General features: G+C 33.9%; 1 protein-coding gene across 4 annotated transcripts in view; it reads left to right on the forward strand.

Moving 5' to 3' along the window:
• LOC144980080 (uncharacterized) overlaps positions 1-9,420 on the forward strand; it is a 37,076-nt gene extending 27,656 nt beyond the window's left edge. For all 4 annotated transcript variants that reach the window (XM_078927568.1, XM_078927569.1, XM_078927567.1 and 1 more), the window contains exons 4-5: positions 2,005-2,113; positions 7,282-9,420. In XM_078927568.1, the coding sequence (XP_078783694.1) occupies positions 2,005-2,113; positions 7,282-7,397 (225 nt within the window). In that variant the 3' untranslated portion in view covers positions 7,398-9,420. The remainder of the gene's footprint in view (positions 1-2,004; positions 2,114-7,281) is intronic.
• Positions 9,421-20,000: the final 10,580 nt, after the last annotated feature.

Here is a 20,000-nt window from a genome sequence, read left to right on the forward strand (position 1 = left end):
ACATGTTCCTGTCTTGACAGCTCACGTTCCAATGTAAATAATAGAAAAAAAATAACCTTTAAAATTTGGCTGTTAGGTGGCAAAAGATACACATATTCATAAATACTCGATCATGCATCAAATAATGTCTAGATATGGATATTTTATGGAACAAAAGGTAAAATTTTCTAAAATTTATCAAAAGTTACAGTCTATCTATTTTTAGACCAGAGCAAATTATTGCGCTGGTGTGAACAAAACGAGAATTATTCGGAGCCTGATTTTCATAATAATTTAGCCTTATATTATTATTTCTGCAACTGTTAGATTTTATGTAAACATGTTTTCAATACTGAAAGTGTATTGCCTACAACTCAAACTACAAAATTGGGAGACCTATATTGTGCGTAAATTATTCCGGTCCCTAACGGAAATCACTAGCAACTTGTTATTGTTTACGTTTGGGGCACCTAACTTTACTGCTCTATAGGGGTAGATAAGGACAGCCCTCCGAGAGGACATAAATAAATACAGGGTAGGTATGCGGTACTCCGACTCGGTTCATTAGTCTAAGTAACGGATAATTCCAGTCACTCTGCCAAAAAAAAAAAAAAAAAAAAAAAAAAAAAAAAATTCCCCATTGAATTTTTTGGCCAGAAAATGTTTGCTTCAAAAATCGATCGATTGAAATAGGCCCTCTGCATAATATTAAAAAAAAAAAAAAAATTAAACTTGAGAATTCAATAGCATGTCAAGTTTAAAACATTTTGACAAGTGGAGGTTTATTCTAATAATAATAATAATAATAATAATAATAATAATAATAATAATAATAATAATAATAATAATAATAATAATAATAATAATAATAATAATAATAATAAGAAGAAGAAGAAGAAGAAGAAAAAGAAGAAGAAGAAGAAGAAGAAGAAGAAGAAGAAGAAGAAGAAGAAGAAGAAGAAGAAGAAGAAGAAGAAGAAGAAGAAGAAGAAGAAGAAGGAGAAGAAGAAGAAGAAGAAGAAGAAGAAGAAGAAGAAGAAGAAGAAGAAGAAGAAGAAGAAGAGGAGGAGGAGGAGGAGGAGGAGGAGGAGGAGGAGGAAGAAGAAGAAGAAGAAGAAGAAGAAGAAGAAGAAGAAGAAGAAGAAGAAGAAGAAGAAGAAGAAGAAGAAGAAGAAGAAAAAGAAGAAGAAGAAGAAGAAGAAGAAGAAGAAGAAGAAGAAGAAGAAGAAGAAGAAGAAGAAGAAGAAGAAGAAGAAGAAGAAGAAGAAGAAGATGAAGAAGAAGATGAAGATGAAGTTTTCTGGCCAAATTGAAGAAAAATGTGCTTACTAGAATTTGGCCTGGTGTCTTGATTGTTATTCTGTATCTATGTACACAGCCAAAGTAAATAAACATTGGTCCTGGAACAGAGAATTAACCCTGTAACAGCGAGACCGAATTTATTTTCAATTACAGTCTTTCATATTATCTGCCCGGATAGTTAATGCAACTCTAATCGCTTGAAGGTCCACATTATAGCTCAATGGTAAAGCAAAGCGAGCAATATCGATCCTAGGTGCAGTCGAGATTTCATCTAGCCCATCTGTCCACCCAGTGGTCATTAGTTAGCTGGGTCTGTTTGGTCTGGTGGGAAGTACTTTAGTGGCAAGCAATTGAAACCGACCATTTACGTTTCAAATATCGAGATAAACTCATCAAAATAGCATCATCATCATCATCATCATCATCATCATCATCATCATCATCATCATCATCATCATCATCATCATCATCATCAACAACAACAACAACAACACCAACAACAACAAGATCATCATCATCATCATCATCATCATCATCATCATCATCATCATCATCATCATCATCATCATCATCATCATCATCATCATCATCACCACCACACAATCAACAATACCTTCTCAATGTTATCAATTTAAAAAAATATTATTGTTGTAACCTACATTTTTATCAACGCCCATTTTTCACCTCAATTTTCATATTTTCCATTTCTTCTGAATCCCACAGGAACTCGCCAACCAAGTTTTAGAAGAAAAAGAGCGTTTGTCCTTGACCTCTAGATCACGTGGTACGTCACGTGCTACATCCAGGACAGGCTCACCTACTGGGACAAGAAGTAAGTATAAAATACCTGTAATATCTGTAGCTATCACGTTAACTTGGGGGGATAACCTAAATCCTTTGAGGTATCTTTTAGCAAAGTCAAGCGACACTATATATAAACAAATGGGTGACAGTGACAGCAAATCATTTGCTCTGGATTGTGTCCTTTCAGAAAAGTTTAAAAAAACCCCCAAAAACTTACCATATGTATGCAATTATTGGACCCACCGCAAGCCAACGCACAGCAATTATTTTTTAGCACGGTCTCAAATATTTAAAATTAAGCAAAATTGGTGTCATATATCGTTCTTTAAAAAAGAAACAAAACAAAACAAACTTGAGCTTTGTATAGCGCAATATCCACTAAACGTGCTCAAAGCGCTTTACAAAGGGTAGAACATGTAACACGTAGAACGAGACATGATGCCTGTTACGTGATATTACCATTTTTCATTTTACTCCTGAGTATGGTGAGAGAATGTGAGTAAAGAGCCTTTTCCAAGGACTCAACTATGCCTTCCGATTCGAAAGCGAGTGTCATACCACAAGACCACATAGCCCATATCGCTTTAACCGTCTCCTTACAAACGTAATGAAAATCGTCACATTCCTTACAATATCCAGTATTTTTCTCATTCTGATTTCTTTTCTACATTACAAAAATTAAAGAAAATATTTAATAAAGTGATAGCAGATTACCTAATACTGTTTTTCAGACCTTGTTTTTGGTTTAAAAAATTATATCAAGAACTTATTCTTATATGTTTGAGTGATAAATAATCTATTTTTGTGTTGGATGGATTTGAAGTTTTGGGGAAAATCTTGAAAATGGTAAGAGTTAATATCTAACGAGTCAAATGTGTGATTAACAAGATTGAAGGATGCGAAGTTTATCACAAAAAAACCCCCAACAAAAATAAAAGAACAAGAAATAGAAGAACTTAATAAAAATAAAATCAGACGTTGTCATTTAAATTTTATAGATAGTATGCAGATGACGTCACTCAGGCCTTTGTTATTGTTTTTGCCATCCGCGTTTGTGAGTTGTTCTCACTAAACTGTATTAACCAGACTATAAAAGTTCATGGTTACACAGAGTTTGTGTGTTGGTCCGGTATACTTCCGGATGGCAATGTTGTGAACTCCTTGGCCAAGCGCATTCTATCTATATTTTCTTATCACATTTGTAGTGATTACTTCCTTATCTGTCACCCACTGACGGGTATATCGTTCAATACGAGATCTGCCTCTTCTCCTCTCTTTGGCTTTGCATCAATCAATCAAACATTAAATTCTTCCATCCATCCATCCGTCAATCAATTAATCAGTAAGTTCATTCAGAAATCGATCTATCAACTAGTCAACCAACCAATAATTCAACCTATCAAACGACAAAAAGACCCAATCAATCAATCAATCAATCAGTCAATCAATCAAACCAGTTGATTAATCGATACGTTAAATACTTGATCAATGATTATTCAATAAGCCGAACAAAACATAATTCATTTAATTGATAATAATGATTGAGTAAACGGATGTCGATAAATGAATGAATCAATTCAATTAATTTGTGAATGGTTCAATTTTATTATCCTTCGATTAGGTTATGAATTATTAAATAGATAACAGACTGAACAAACTAATCCATAGAAGCGGTGTTTTCGAACCGTTCAAAATAATAGCGAACAGTGGAATCAATAGATCGATAGATCAGCCAGTGAATGGCCAAAGAAACGTAAACATAAGCAGGTGACAAAACATTTATAAGGATGCATGTGTTTGCAGTTGGAGGTGTGGGTCCAGGAGAAGGAAGAACCTTGTCTGGACGCCGGTTTGGATCATTCTTGGTCTGGCTACTCATCTTCACCACAGGGTTCAGTTTTAGCACCAACTTTCTTCAATGTTTATATCTCCGAACTGCCAAACTGAGAAGCACTCAAACTTGGATACACTGACGACTGGGCCTTGGCCTATCAATAAAAAAAAACTGGAAAGAGATTGAAGAAGGTCTGAGCAAAGACAACACCCGCCTGAAATAATACTTTGATAGGTGGTACCTAAAATATCACCACCAAATCTGTATCCACAAACTTCCACTTGAATAATCGAAAGGCAACAAAAGAATTGAAGATCACAGTCGGTAACTCAATACTACCCCCAGACCCCAATCCTAAATACCTCGGCATCACATTGGACAGACAACTAAATTATCGCAAACACATTGAGGGAACTGCAAAGAAAATCGCAATGTTTTGACAATGCACAAAAGTCATCCCGACATCGTACCGGTTTGAGGTGGTGAGTCATATATATTGTAGTTGTATTGTGCTTAACTACAGTCGACATCACTAGCTGAGCGCTTTCCAATCGTGTTTAAACTTGATCTTTTATATAGTACAATATCCACGAAACATGCTCAAAGCGCTTTACATGGGGTCCCTGACCAACAGCAATACGTAACATTGAAGAACGAGACATGACACCTTTGAGGCGATATTGCAATTTATTTCGACAGAGACAACGTTGTTAACGGCCAGGTACTCATTTTACACCCGAATTTCGGTGAGAGAATATGAGTAAAATGCCTTTTCCAATTACTCAATTATTGGCCGAGCGACCCAGGACCTTCCGATCAGAAAGCGAGTGTCATACAAGACCAAATAGCCACACAATTTGTCGATTTTTTGTTGTTGGTTATCTTCTGGTAATAGGACAGCGTACATAATTAAATAAAGAGGACGAGAAATGTAGTGTGTTTAGAGGTACTGCGTACAGTGGTCACCGACTAATAGCCCACCTTTCAGGTGACAATTTTACCGAGAGTTTCAGAAACTATTGTGATTCGCACGTAGTTTTGTAAACATGTACAAATTATGCATTGCAGACACATGGGTCCTTATAAATATTTTGCCAACCTATTCATGTTTGCCTTTCTCTGGCCATTAACTGATTGATCTATTGAACCCATTGATCGTTAATTTGTTTGAACGGTTCGAAATCACAGCTAGGGTGGATTATTTGGTGGGGGGGGGGGGGGGTTACACACACAAAAAAAGCAACAACAACAAAAAAAAACCCAAATCGAAGTGACAGAGAAAAGGGAAAGTTTTACCCATTAACTTCTGAATGGGATTTCAAGGCTGCGTACATGAATCGAATTGTTTATGTTTTCTTTTTCTTTTTTAAATTATCTCTGTTCTTTTTATCTTCTTTCTTACATATGGAAAACAGTTTGATTTAGGGCAGCACCCCGTCATAATCCCTTCTCGATCATGTGATGGCCAATCGTATACAAACCTGTATAAAAATGTCTAACTCGGTAGGGTTATCAATGATTTGATCTCGGATTTTATCTGCAATAGAATCAGAAACACTGACTTCCTGCATAGCTCAATCACAATTAATATGCCAGGTAGACAAGGATGTAGAAAAGTGCTTACCTAGTGTGAAGCAGTATATACGTGTATGTTAATTATAATTTTGCAAGATATGGGATTATAATATTGACTCGTATTAGAAGGGAAGATTACCACGCCCATACGGACAGTCCGAATAGTTATCATTCAGTAAACAATGACAGCAATTGCTAAACTAAGCCAACTACACAGGCATTGCTATGAATTGTACCAACACGAAAAATATGCGTAACCTTAAAACCCGAGATTGAAATACAGAGATAGGAAACTTCGAAAGTGGCAAACTTGTTTAAATACCAGACGATGCGTATCTAGATCAAGCCATGTCAAGTCGGTAAATATCCTCTCGCTCTAATGTGTATTTGTAACATTATTTAAACCTCGCGCCGGTTTTCGCATCTTCTAATTCCAGTTAGGTGACTGTGTCTAATTAAATTCTATTTAACAATCTAGAAAATTTGAGGTTACGCATACCATCAATACAATAATGTTTTGTTTACCGACTTGACATTGCATTTATGCATACGCAGGAGCTTCTAAGTTTCTTGTCTCGGTATTATCATTTTACTCTCGGCTTTTTAACGCATACTGTCTGATTTCGAGAACGTAGTGGGAACTAATCACCCAACTAAAACAATAACAAAGAACAGATTCAACATCATTCACTCTCATGTTTATTGATGCTATGCGTTTAGTTCAACAACTCATACATCCACCAGCCGGATATTAAAGTACCAAAACACAAAACAATGTAGAACCTAAAACGTTTTTAGTATGATTCATACAATTTAGTGAGAACTACTCATGAAAAATGTCTGACTTAAAGCAATAACAAAGAGCTGAGTGACGTCAATTTCATTCATTATATAGATAGTATGCGCTTGGCTAAGAAGCTCATAACATTGCCATCCGGAAGTATAACGGACCAACACACAAAACTGTGTGTATCCATGAACGTTTATAGTCGGGTTAATACAGTTCAGTGAGCATTACTCATAAACGCGGATGGCGAAAAAACAATAACAAAGACCTGAGTGACGTCATCTTCGAACTATCTATAGATAGTATGCAGATGACGTCACTCATGCCTTTGTTATGGTTTTTGCCATCCGCGTTTGTGAGTTGTTCTCACTAAACTGTATTAACCAGACTATAAAAGTTCATGGTTACACAGAGTTTGTGTGTTGGTCCGTTATACTTCCGGATGGCAATGTTGTGAACTCCTTGGCCAAGCGCATTCTATCTATAAACGACCAGCTGTTTGTTCGAGTAGGCTTTGAGGGTATATAAAAAATCTCGTGTTTTGATAGGTTAAAAAAAAATCACTGGTTTATTGTCAACATTGAGAGATGCGTGCCAATGAATCAATTTTCTGAAGCAAATGGTCTCTTTTTGACCTCTCAAAAGCTTAAATGATTAAAACGATGTTGGGCTGTTGTGTACTCTTTAAAGAAAAAAGTCGGTGAGAACTTCCGATATTAATTAAATTCGCGTTTTAGGTCTGAGAAAGTAAGCCAACCTCACAACGACGCACACAATTAGATTCATTTTTCCGAAATAAAAAAAATAAATAATAATAAAAAAAATAAAAAAAATTTTATTTAATTCGTCTCATGACACGTAATGAGGATTTTGGTTGTTTTTTTTTTTTTAAAAGCATATAGGTGTCTTTATTTCTTTCTATCCATAGTACCTACTATTTGACATAACTAAAAATGTCTACATTTCTCTCTCTTCCCCCCCCCCCCCCCCCCCCCCCCAGAACACGTCGCTTTCAAGCCACAGGAACCGGAAGTTAAGTCAGAATGCGGTGACACAAATAACATGGCCGACGCTAACCACAATGCTGTGAATGGAGGAATCAGGGTCAATTCTTGACCTTCACCGTTATTATCCTCAGATTAGAATAAGTTTGTTCTAATGCGATGGTCAGTCAAAAAAGGGAGGAAAAAAATCAAAACAACAAAATTTTTGGATGATAATTATGTAATGACTAATTAGGATGGGCTATGGAAGACATATCTATCGTCACATTGCATTTATGCTGGATTCCAAGGTAAATTGGTTTGGAATGCCGAATAACTAGCTTGAGGAATATAAGTCAAAGTAATACTAAGAAGCCGTGGGCGGTAAAAGTAATAAACAAAACCCTTTTTCAGCAAACAACTAAGAACATAACTAAAAAATGTTTGTTTGGTATTTTGTTATTTTCTTTTTTAAAGCTGTTATATTCATTTTTTGTTTATTACTTTGAGGAATATACAATTCATTAATTTGGGGTTGTGGTTGATGCATACCCACTCTACATGTGTTCTCATTTCTCTTGAGTCTATTGTTATGCTACTTAAAACCTATATTAACGCTATAATTCTATAAGCATTTAAGTGTACAAATAAAGTGTAACGTCACTTTTATTTTGAAAATTAATAGATAGCCAAGAATGATATAGAACAAAGACAAGAAACTTCAGAAATGGCAATAGGGTTTTAATAGCAGAAGATGCGTATCAATGTCACGCCGTGTCAAGTCGGTAAACATCCCCTTTCTAACTCATATGTTTGTTTGTAATTGTATTATAACCTAAATTTGTTTGGCTAGGTTTTCGCAGGTTTTTGTGTTCAGTTAGGTGATTGCTTTTTACTAAAATCTCTCTAACAGACGTTTACGTTTACACATAGTACTTTTTTCAGTTTGAAAAACTGTTTTAATCACTTCAAAGTAAGTCTTAATTTTCTTTGGAAAGTTATTATTTTTTTGTTTCATCTCCTTTGTACACTATAAAAAATGATGGTATAGTTTTATATTGTGGGAATTAGATTCAGAAAAATTGAATTTGTATCCAAAAGTATGAAGAATTATTATATTATATTTATAACCGAACGTAATGAAGAATATATGTTGGGTTTTTTTACACAACAAATAGCTGAAAGCTCATTGTTTTAACATATTTAACTGTGGCACTCTGGATAAACAAGTATTTAAAAAGTTAGCCAAAAATCTCGTCCTGCAAATATCGATCATTTTAAATGGCTCTCATTTTGGCAAAAATTCTCGAAACCTGGGACTTCTCAAAATCCCATGTTTTGAGAGTTTTTGCCAAGATGGGGTCATTTAAATCGATCGATATTTGAAGGCTGAGTTTTCTGGCCAAAATTCTAAATACGAGTTGTTTTTTTTTCCATGGTACGGCAGTTAACTGGTTAATCCACTTGGCATAATAGCAGGTCAAGGCAAAGACAATGGGTTTCAAATGATTTGTTATGAGATTCACCAGCAGATTAACTTTTTCCTCTGTTAGAGTTGTCAGATTGTTTCATTGACGCCTTTGTATATTTTGTTTCAAGAGCCGTACCATGTTAACTTGTGAAATGAATGCCAGAGTCTTAATGAAAGTATGGCAATATATTTATTATGATCTATTTGTTTTTTTAAAAATTGAACACGACATATTAAACCAGAACAATGATTCTTTGCTGTTGCATGGCAGCTTACAGAGCTTAACCCTCTCCATACCAGCCATTTTCAGGATTTTCCCCAAAATGTCACACCCAACTAACACAAAAATAGATTTTTTATCACTCAAACACAATAGCAGTAAAGTTCTTGTGATAAATTATTTCTATAGCAAAACATACTCTACAACACACTGTTCATTTTCTTTAGATTTTATGATGTACAAGAGAAATTTGAATAAGAAAAATGTTGGTTGTATCGTAACGAAAGTGACGATTTTCCTATTAAAAAAAAAAAAAAAAAAAAAAGAGAGAGAGAGAGAGAGAGAGAGAGAGAGAGAGAGAGAGAGAGAGAAAGATAGATAGATAGATAGATAGATAGATAGATAGATAGATAGATAGATAGATAGATAGATAGATAGATAGATAGATAGATAGAGAGAGAGAGAGAAGAAGAAGAAGAAGAAGAAGAAGAAGAAGAAGAAGAAGAAGAAGAAGAAGAAGAAGAAGAAGAAGAAGAAGAAGAAGAAGAAGAAGAAGAAGAAGAAGAAGAAGAAGAAAATCTTTACACAACAATACCCAACTGTGCAATGTAAATTTTGTACTTTTAATGTGTGTACGTGCTCGTGCGGGTATGTGTGTGTGTGTGTGTGTGTGTGTGTGTGTGAGAGAGAGAGAGAGAGAGAGAGAGAGAGAGAGAGAGAGCGATTTTGTGTGTGTGAAAGTGTGTGTGTGTGTGTGTGTGTGTGTGAGAGAGAGAGAGTGAGAGAGTAAGAGAGAGAGAGAGAGAGAGAGAGAGAGAGAGAGAGAGAGAGAGAGAGAGAAGGGGGAGGGGGGGGGGGTAAAACTGATTTTGTTGTTTGTTTTATCGGAACATTGGAAGTTAGGGAAGAACGAGAATGACAGTGACAGGAAAGTCACGCAGAGAGAAAAAATGACTCATTGTGAAATCCTTTCTAAACCAGTTTATATTATGTATACGACATTCTAATTGTTGATTGAACGAGGAAATAATTAAATTATTTTATTCTGTATCATAAATTAAATTACTTTTATTGTGTGTAAATAGCATTGCAACAAGCCAGTCGCTTGCTGATATTATGATATTTCCTCCATTTTATCATCATAATCATCGTCGTCACTATCTTCATTATCATCATCATCATCATCATCATCATCATCATCATCATCATCATCATCATCATCATCATCATCTTTATCCATATCATAATTATCATTAAACATTGATAATATATGAGTACTTACTTTTGTTGAATTTTGTTTAAAAGGGCGATGTCTGAAAGAGAGAGAGAGAGAGAGAGAGAGAGAGAGAGAGAGAGAGATAGAGAGAGAGAGACAGAGAGAGAGACAGGGAGACAATATATATATATATATATATATATATATATATATATATATATAATATAAATATATTACATATATAATATATATATATATATATATATATATATATATATATATATATATATATATATATATATGTTTGTGTGTGTGTGTGTGTGAAGTGTTTGAGATTGAAGCCGTGCTATTCCCCCAGGACGTGGGATCCAACAGGGTCCTTAACTCTCATGTTATAATTTATGACTTATCGCTTCAATCTAGTATCATGTCGGAATGGATTAGATCAAGGAAATCAATTTTAATGTCAAAATATCCCAAATGAAGATGAAAATTTATTTTTATAAAAACAAGGTCCACTCTCCCAAAATGAATTAAATTAAATTAAAATGTTATAATTACTCTATACAAAGAACTGCCAGACTTTTGATGGCTTAAAAAAATTCCCTCCAAACGGAGTAATTTAGATCTACCCCATTATATGAATTGTTATTATTATAATTTTTTGTTATACTTATTTTTTTCCATGCCTCGGACTTCTAGGTGCATACAATTATTCTCACTCGCTATTTTGTAAATTGCTATTTTAAAGTAAGTGCTATTGAGCATTGCAAATGGGTATTGGCGTTATAAATTACCAAGTCAGTCACAGTACATTACATATTATAAGTTAAGTTTAAAATACAATTTGAAGCATCATCTTCATCCCGACATAATACCGATTTGAGGCGATTGGTCACATACAACGTGTACATGTATGCAAGTCTGACATCCGAACCCACTTATGGGCCTAATTTAACATTGTTATATTGGACAATATTTTGGTGTCATTTTTTTTTTTTTAGATTTCCAGTACAGCAATGAGCCTATAAAGAATTCGGTTATCAGACCTGCAACTAAACGTACATCGGTCACACTGTGTTGCTATGATGGTGCATTTATCACTTTGAATGTATTATTTGGTAATAGTAATAAAATATAACTAATACAATATACTCAATTCTTATTACTTTTTGAAAAACAAATGTGGTCCTATTCCTATATTATAAATAGATTCATAATTTTGTTCTAAGGCGGTGGATCTCATTTCTTTTCCGCCTTAGGAAATGATAATATTAATATTATTATCTTAATGATTCTCAGATTGCCGATGAACTAGAGTTACCGTACCTGTTTGAACTTGTATTGACCCTTGAACTTTCTTTTCCTGTTCAATTAGCCACTCCCACGCCTCGTTCTGAAAAAAGTCCGCGAAATTAAAGGGGAGGCAAGAGAAAATCAGCTGATCGTTAAAATAGTAACAGAAAAGTGGAGGTGCTCGGCAATGAATGCAAGAAAGACATTTAAAACGCCGTAAAAATGTTTAAAAATCACTTAATGTTATAATTACCATCCATAACAACCTGTCAAATTCACATATGTAAGATGTCAAGCCAAAATTAATAATAAAATAATAAAGAACACGATTGACCGGTGGTCCGTTGACTACACATGCATACGAGTACCAGAAATATTTTGTAAACAATGTAACACAATATAATGTGTAAGTTTCAAAGCAAATGCAACCACAAATAACATCAAAGAACAATGTGGGACTACTGTTTTAATTTCATAAAACCAAACGTATATTTTCTGCCCCCGATATTGAACGTGTAGTTAGTATGTATCGTACAAACAACATTCGTTTAGACAGGTAGTCGGGATTCTAGCGCCAGTTTTATTTGGGCAACCATGATTGGGATTTCACTCAATGCACTTATTATTAATCATTATCATTGTTATTATATAATAATAATAATAATAATAATAATAATAATAATAATAATAATAATAATAATAATAATAATAATAATAATAATAATAATAATAATAATATAATAATAATAATAATAATAATAATAATAATAATAATAATAATAATAATAATAATAATAATAATAAAATAATAATAATAATAATAATAATAATAATAATAATAATAATAATAATAATAATAATAATAATAATAATAATAATAATAATAATAATAATAAATAAGCAGTTGAAAGGATATAGTCTTTGGTGTATAAGTGCATATGTACAATATTTCTTATAATAAATGCTTCAAAACAAAACAAAACTAAAAAAAATAAATAAAGAATAAATGAATAAAAATATCTATTTGGGCATTTACTTACATTAATAGTCTTGAAAATCACAATCACAATCCATGAAAATTAAATATCCCAAAATCCGAAGAAGACATGAATTTAATCCAAAATCCAACACAGGAATGTATTTTAATAGGAGACAGATATCCTATTAAAACCATAGCATTACTTGCAAACAACAATACCCCACTCTGCGTTTAACGGGCTAGTGGCCGTCACATTGTAAATTGTGGCCGCATTAGGGTAATCGGTGTCCTAAAGACTGACACACCGACATACAATCAATGAGAACTATAAAGAATCCATTCTAGAATTCAACTACAAACTGAAAAGCATGATAAATATCACTCTCTCAAATAATTTCCTTTGCTCAGGTTCACTCACACTCTCCTTTATTGCAAAACATTGATAAGTGAGATAAAGTTTGTATTTCAATTATAAACTTAATCACATAACCTAAATGATGGAGAATAAAAACAGATAATTATAAAAAAAATTCACAGATCAAGTTATCTAATTGAACTCCGCATATTTAGCTTAATTACTCATTGACCATATATTTTTTTAAATGGCATTGTTTCATTTAAACAAGACCATGACGCTTATGCCTGGACCGGGTATTCACAAATTCTGCTTTTGTGTTCCACTTTTCGAGTCGAATTAATCTCTATCTTATCCGTTTATTTTCAAATTTTCTGCACTTTATAAATAAGACCATAACGCTTATGTCTGGACCGGGCATTCGCAAATTCTGCCTTTGTGTTCCACTGTTCGATTAGAATTAATCTATATTTTTTTCCGTTTATTTGCAAAGTTTCTGCACTTTATAAATAAGACCATAGCGCTTATGTCTGGACCGGGCATTCGCAAATTCTGCTTTGTGTTCCACTTTTCGAATCGAATTAATATCTAGTCTATCCGTTTATTTGCAAAGTTTCTGCATTTTATTAATAAGACCATAACGCTTATGTCTGGACCGGGCATTCGCAAATTCTGCTTTTGTGTTCCACTTTTCGAATCGAATTAATCTCTATTTTATTCATTTATTTGCAAAGTTTCTAGATTTTATAAATAAGACCATAACGCTTATGTCTGGACCGGTTGTTCGCAAATTCTGCCTTTGTGTTCCACTGTTCGATTAGAATTAATCTGTTTTTTCCGTTTATTTGCAAAGTTTCTGCACTTTATAAATAGGACTATGACGCTTATGTCTGGACTGGGTATTCGCAAATTTTCCTTTTGTGTTCCACTTTTCGAATCGAAATAGCATCTAGTCTATCCGTTTATTTGCAAAGTTTCTGCACTTTATAAATAAGGACATAACGCTTATGTCTGGACCGGGCATTCGCAAGTTCTGCTTTTGTGTTCCACTTTTCGAATCGAATTAATCATCTATCTTATCCGTTTATTTGCAAAGTTTCTGCATTTATAAATAAGACCAAACGCTTATGTCTGGACCGGGCATTCGCAAATTCTGCTTTTGTGTTCCACTTTTCGAATCGAATTAATCTCTATCTTATCCGTTTATTTGCAAAGTTTCTGCACTTTATAAATAAGACCATAACGCTTATGTCTGGACCGGGCATTCGCAAATTCTGCTTTTGTGTTCCACTTTTCGAATCGAATGAATCTCTATCTTATCCGTTTATTTGCAAAGTTTCTGCACTTTATAAATAAGACCATAACGCTTATGTCTGGACCGGGCATTCGCAAATTCTGCTTTTGTGTTCCACTTTTCGAATCGAATGAATCTCTATCTTGTCCGTTTATTTTCAAAGTTTCTAGATTTTATAAATAAGACCATAACACTTATGTCTGGACCGGGCATTCGCAAATTCTGCTTTTGTGTTCCACTTTTCGAATCGAATTAATCTCTATTTTATCCGTTTATTTGCAAAGATTCTGCACTTTATAAATAAGACCATGACGCTTATGTCTGGACCGGGTATTCACAAATTCTCCTTTTGTGTTCCACTTTTCGAATCGAATTAATATCTAGTCTATCGGTTATTTGCAAAGTTTCTGCATTTTATAAATAATAATAATTGTTCAAAATTTTACCTTACACCCGATATTACAAGTACAAGTGAGCCAGGTGAAGAAGATTGTCAAACAGTGTGACAGATGAAATAGGAAGAGAGAGAGAGAGGGAGGAGAGAGAGAGAGAGAGAGAGAGAGAGAGAGAGAGAGAGAGAGGGCAAGAGAGAGAGAGAGAGAGAGAGAGAGAGAAGAGAGAGAGAGAGGGTAAGAGAGAGAGAGAGATAGTCGTTTTTTGTTCAAAATCTCTCTCTCCTCTCTCTCTCTCTCTATCTCTCATTGCACAAGGTTGTGCTATTACTACTATTTATCAAGAACAGCCAAGCTGGCAACCCAGTCTCTGTATAAACTAAGCAAGATGGCAACAGGGACCTCGCTCCTTATCCAATGCCGAAGCTTTAGTTTGAGTCAAACGGTTTTGTTAAAAAAAACCACCCAAAATAAGTTCGTGTCGTAAGTGATGGAAGTTGAAGTCGGCTTATTATAAAATCGTTTTTATGGTCTGTTTGGATTACCCTTTTTAAATAGAAAAAGTGAATATATCATAAACTTGAAGAATAGGCAAGCTAAATGAAATTTAAATTGACTGATTAAATGAGTACGCGAGGCTGAGTTGCGAACGACTACTGGGTTCCGACATTCCGATCCCAGTGTCATTCATGTTCACCGTACCGTGTTACTGTCTACACACTACACTGCATTGTTAGTGACTGGTCATGTCTTTTTTGTTTGTATGTTTTACGCAAGCTTAATAAAAATTAAATTGGATGATTAAATGAATACGTGAGGCAGAGTTGCGAACGACTCATGGGTTCCGACATTCCGATCCCAGTGTCAGTCATGTTCACCGTACTGTGTTACTGTCTACACACTACACGGCATTGTTAGTGACTGGTCATGCCTGTTTTGTTTGTATGTTTCTTTTAATATGGGTCAATTTACAAAGAATAATAATAGAAATGTTCAAAACAAAAACTAGATTCACTATTACGTGCCTGTAATGAAGTGCTTTCCACAAACCGTGAGCGAGAATGATGGTGGAGGTAATGGCAACCATGTGGGTTTGTTATTGTTTCCTACCTCCGTCAACCCGCGCATCCGGTTGCGCACCCACGCTGATTCTGACCAATAGACATCACTAAATCAAAACAAGCCAGGCACCTGAACAAAAGATTGTTAAATATAATAATTCCTTGGAATGTATAGAAACAAAAGATTGTTAAATATAATAATTCCTCGGAATGTATAGAAACAAAAGATTGTTAAATATAATAATTCCTCGGAATGTATAGAAACAAAAGATTGTTAAATATAATAATTCCTCGGAATGTATAGAAACAAAAGATTGTTAAATATAATAATTCCTCGGAATGTATAGAAACAAAAGATTGTTAAATATAATAATTCCTCGGAATGTATAGAAACAAAAGATTGTTAAATATATAGGCATGCCCTGGAATGTATAGAAACAAAAGATTGTTAAATATATAGGCATGCCCTGGAATGTATAGAAACAAAAGATTGTTAAATATATAGGCTTGCCCTGGAATGTATAGAAACAAAAGAATGTTAAATATAGATGCTTCGCGCTTAGCTAAGAATCTCACAACATTGTCATCCGGAGGTATAACGGACCAATACACACAAACTATGTGTAACCTTGAACCTTTATATGTTATATAGTCTGGTTAATACAGTTTAATGAGAATTACTCATAAACATGGATGGCAAGAAACAATACCAAAGACCTGAGTGAAATCAACTTCGTTCTATCTATATAAGCATTTCCCGAAACGAATCGAAAAACAAAAGAGCTCATTCGGATCAAGTCTTCCGTATGATAGTCGAAAAAATCTTGACTATTCGATTTCTACGCACGGACTTGATTAAAAATAACAGATACGGTTTATGAAAGTCCTTGCTGCTGCTGTAATTTTAACCTGTTAACTGCCGTAATCAGGAAAATTCTTATTGAAAAATTTGGCCAGAAAACGCGTCCTTCAAATAGAATTCAATTTAAACGATCTTACCATCAGCAAAAGAAAATAATAAAGCTAAAAATAGACAAAGAAAGGAATGACACACACCTGGAACACAACAAGCAGGATCCAATCCATGCCATTCAGCGAAGTAGCCAAGTCACTCTATTCCGCCTCCGAACAGGACACAATAGACTAAGAGGACATATGTTTACAAAGCTAGGTATTGGAACAACCCCTTATTGCCCATGTGGAACCGACCATGAAACCACTTTACATGTGCTTATGGATTGCCCATTATACAACGTGCAACGTCCGAACCACTGGGTCACCCCTACAACACTCAACACAAAGCTCTATGGTGAGGCTGAGGACCTAAAGCGGACCACAGACTTCATAGCAGATATCGGACTGCAGCCATAGATGTCCATCAGAGGAACGAAGAAGAAGAAGAAGAAACGATCCTCGTCTTGGCAAAAACTCTCAAACCTGGGACTTCGCGAGAGTTTTTGCCAAGATGTGGGTCATTTAAATCGATCGCTATTTGAAGGATGAGAATTCTGGCCAAATTTTAAAAATCGAGTTTTTCTACAGTACATCAGTAAACTGGTCCGCACAATGGGGGTCTTGCCTTGTTACAACATCAGCGATGTCGAACATGGACCGGATAAATGATAAGGATCGCAAAAACTCATAGAACAAAGTTCAAATTCCAAAATTGCAAGAGTGCAAGAATTTCTTTTATTCTACATTTCAAACGATTTGGATTTTATTATTTCTCATTGAAAGACATTTTAGAGAGTCAAAAAAGCAGAATTTTGCTGAAACCTTATTTTGTCGACATTGGCTTGAGTCCTGCTCTTGCCGGCGCTAAGTTGAGCTCTTGGAGAAGGCTCTTCATTCATATTCTCTCACCGTACTTAGGTTTAAAACAAGTACCAGAGATTCCTCGGCAAGTACCAGCCTGGCCTGTAGCAGCGACGTCTCTGTTGGAGAAAAAATAAAATTAAGATTTTTAGACGCCACGTGTCTCTTCCACTATGTTAAGTATTGCCGTTGGCTTGGTATCCCATGTAAAGAGTTTTGAGCATACTTAATGGCTAATGGAAAATATAAAAACTATTTTTTTTTTTGCTTCAGTTAGATTCAATGCTTGTTTGATATATAGCCCAAATTGTTTGTGTGAACTTGATTAGAGTTATGCATTTCCATTTATGGGAAGATGTACCTTTACCGATGTTCCATGTCGGACACGACGTTAGAGATCATGGTTCGCCAGCCCTCTCTCTCATCTGCGAGTTTCGCACATTGATTTATGGGGCTTCCTACGTACGCTGCGACATTTCCAAGCCAGCTGTCTTTCTTCGTCCTCGACCACGCTTGCCTTCTATCTTTCCCTGTGCAATGGTCTTCTGTAGTGAGTCGTGCCTTTTGATGTGGCCGAAATATGGGAAGATGTAGAATAATAAAAATTAATAATTCTTCAGATTATAATTTTACGCAGTATCACAATGATCACCTTTTCTTTGCTTACACTGTCAATTAAAAGCATCTTAAAATTAAATATTTGAATATGCCATTTTGTAAGACAATCAAACATAGACACCGAATTTCAGTGACGTCACAATAACACCATAATATTATGATGATATACTGATAATATGCCAATAAGAAATTTCTAAAATTCGTAGTTATCCGGGTTTTGAGGAGTGGAAATAGGGAAAATGTCACTGTAGATGGTTTTACAAATTTACAGTTTGTTCTCATCAGAATTCAAAATTGCTCCAAAGTTTTAAATATTGGTGCTCTGGCGTCAACCTTCCTCTCAAAAATATATATTGAATCAAAGAGGAATATCTATGAAGTTTTGCAATTGACCAAAAATTCGTAGTTCAGTGAATTTTTTGTAGTGCTTGATAGGTCGTAAAATATACCTAAAGATAATTATTGGAATAAGGTTAATGTGTTCTTTTGTTTTCCTTTTCAGTATGTAAAACCTCCCCCTAATGTCATTGCTTACTTCAGTATGGATTACGTATTCGTTGATTATATTTTATTAATGAGGCGTACAACTTAGTTATGGCCGTATGCTGTTTCCTCTTTACAATCATGTTTGATGTCATTATTATTATTATTATTATTATTATTATTATTATTATTATTATTATTATTATTATTATTATTATTATTATTATTTATTATTATTATTATTATTATTATTATTATTATTATTATTATTATTATTATTATTATTATTATTATTATTATTATTATTATTATTATTATTTATTATTTATTATTATTATTATTATTATTATTATTATTACTGTTATTATTATTATTATTATTATTATTATTATTATTATTATTATTATTATTATTATTATTATTATTATATTATTATATTATTATTATTATTATTATTATTATTATTATTATTATTATTATTATTATTATTATTATTATATTATATTATTATTATTTTATTAATTATTATTATCATCATCATCATCATCATCATCATCATCATCATCATCATCACATTTGTGACCACTACTAATCCGTATCGTTATTATCCTTATCACCATAATAATATTATTGTCATTATGATCATTATCAGCATTACCTCCCCTGATGACGTTACACCAATAGAACAGTAAAGTTTGCTGCCCTAAACGTAAACAATAACAAGTTGCTAGTGATTTCCGTTAGGGACCGGAATAATTTACGCACAATATAGGTCTCCCAATTTTGTAGTATGAGTTGTAGGCAATACACTTTCAGTATTGAAAATATGTTTACATAAAATCTAACAGTTGCAGAAATAATAATATAAGACTAAATTAATATGAAAATCAGGCTCCGAATAATTCTCGTTTTGTTCATACCAGCGCAATAATTTGCTCTGGTCTAAAAATAGATAGACGTAACTTTTGATAAATTTTACCTTTTGTTCCATAAAATATCCATATCTAGACATTATTTGATGTATGATCGAGTATTTATGAATATGTGTTTCTTTTGCCACCTAACAGCCAAATTTTAAAGGTTATTTTCTTTCTATTATTTACATTGGAACGTGAGCTGTCAAGACAGGAACATGTGGTTTGCCATGTGCTTCTCGACCTTTGTTTACGTTTGGGGCAGCAAACTTTACTGTTCTATAAACATTTACGTAACAGGAACTAATCAAGTATTTGTCTTGTTTTTTTTTTTAAATTCTGCTGTACACTTACAACCCCCCGCCCCCCCCCCCCCCCCCCAAAAAAAAAAAAAAAAAAAAAAAAAAAAAAAAAAAAAAAAAACCACCACCACTCTCATTTTGTCCGTAAACGTCAACTTGAACATCAAAAGATTTAGAATCCTTCACTTGTCAAAAAGTCTTAAACCAAGGTCCAACAATGTGTCCAACTATTTAAAATATAAGTTTTGCTATCTAGAAAAGAGAATCATTCTCCAGCATTGACCGCGAGTCATATTTCCAATTTTCATCTCCACTTACGA

This window comes from Berghia stephanieae, chromosome 9 (genome assembly GCF_034508935.2).
Source record: "Berghia stephanieae isolate SIO BIC M18660-M18661 chromosome 9, UCSD_Bste_1.3, whole genome shotgun sequence".
NCBI classification, from domain to species: Eukaryota; Metazoa; Mollusca; class Gastropoda; order Nudibranchia; family Aeolidiidae; genus Berghia; species Berghia stephanieae.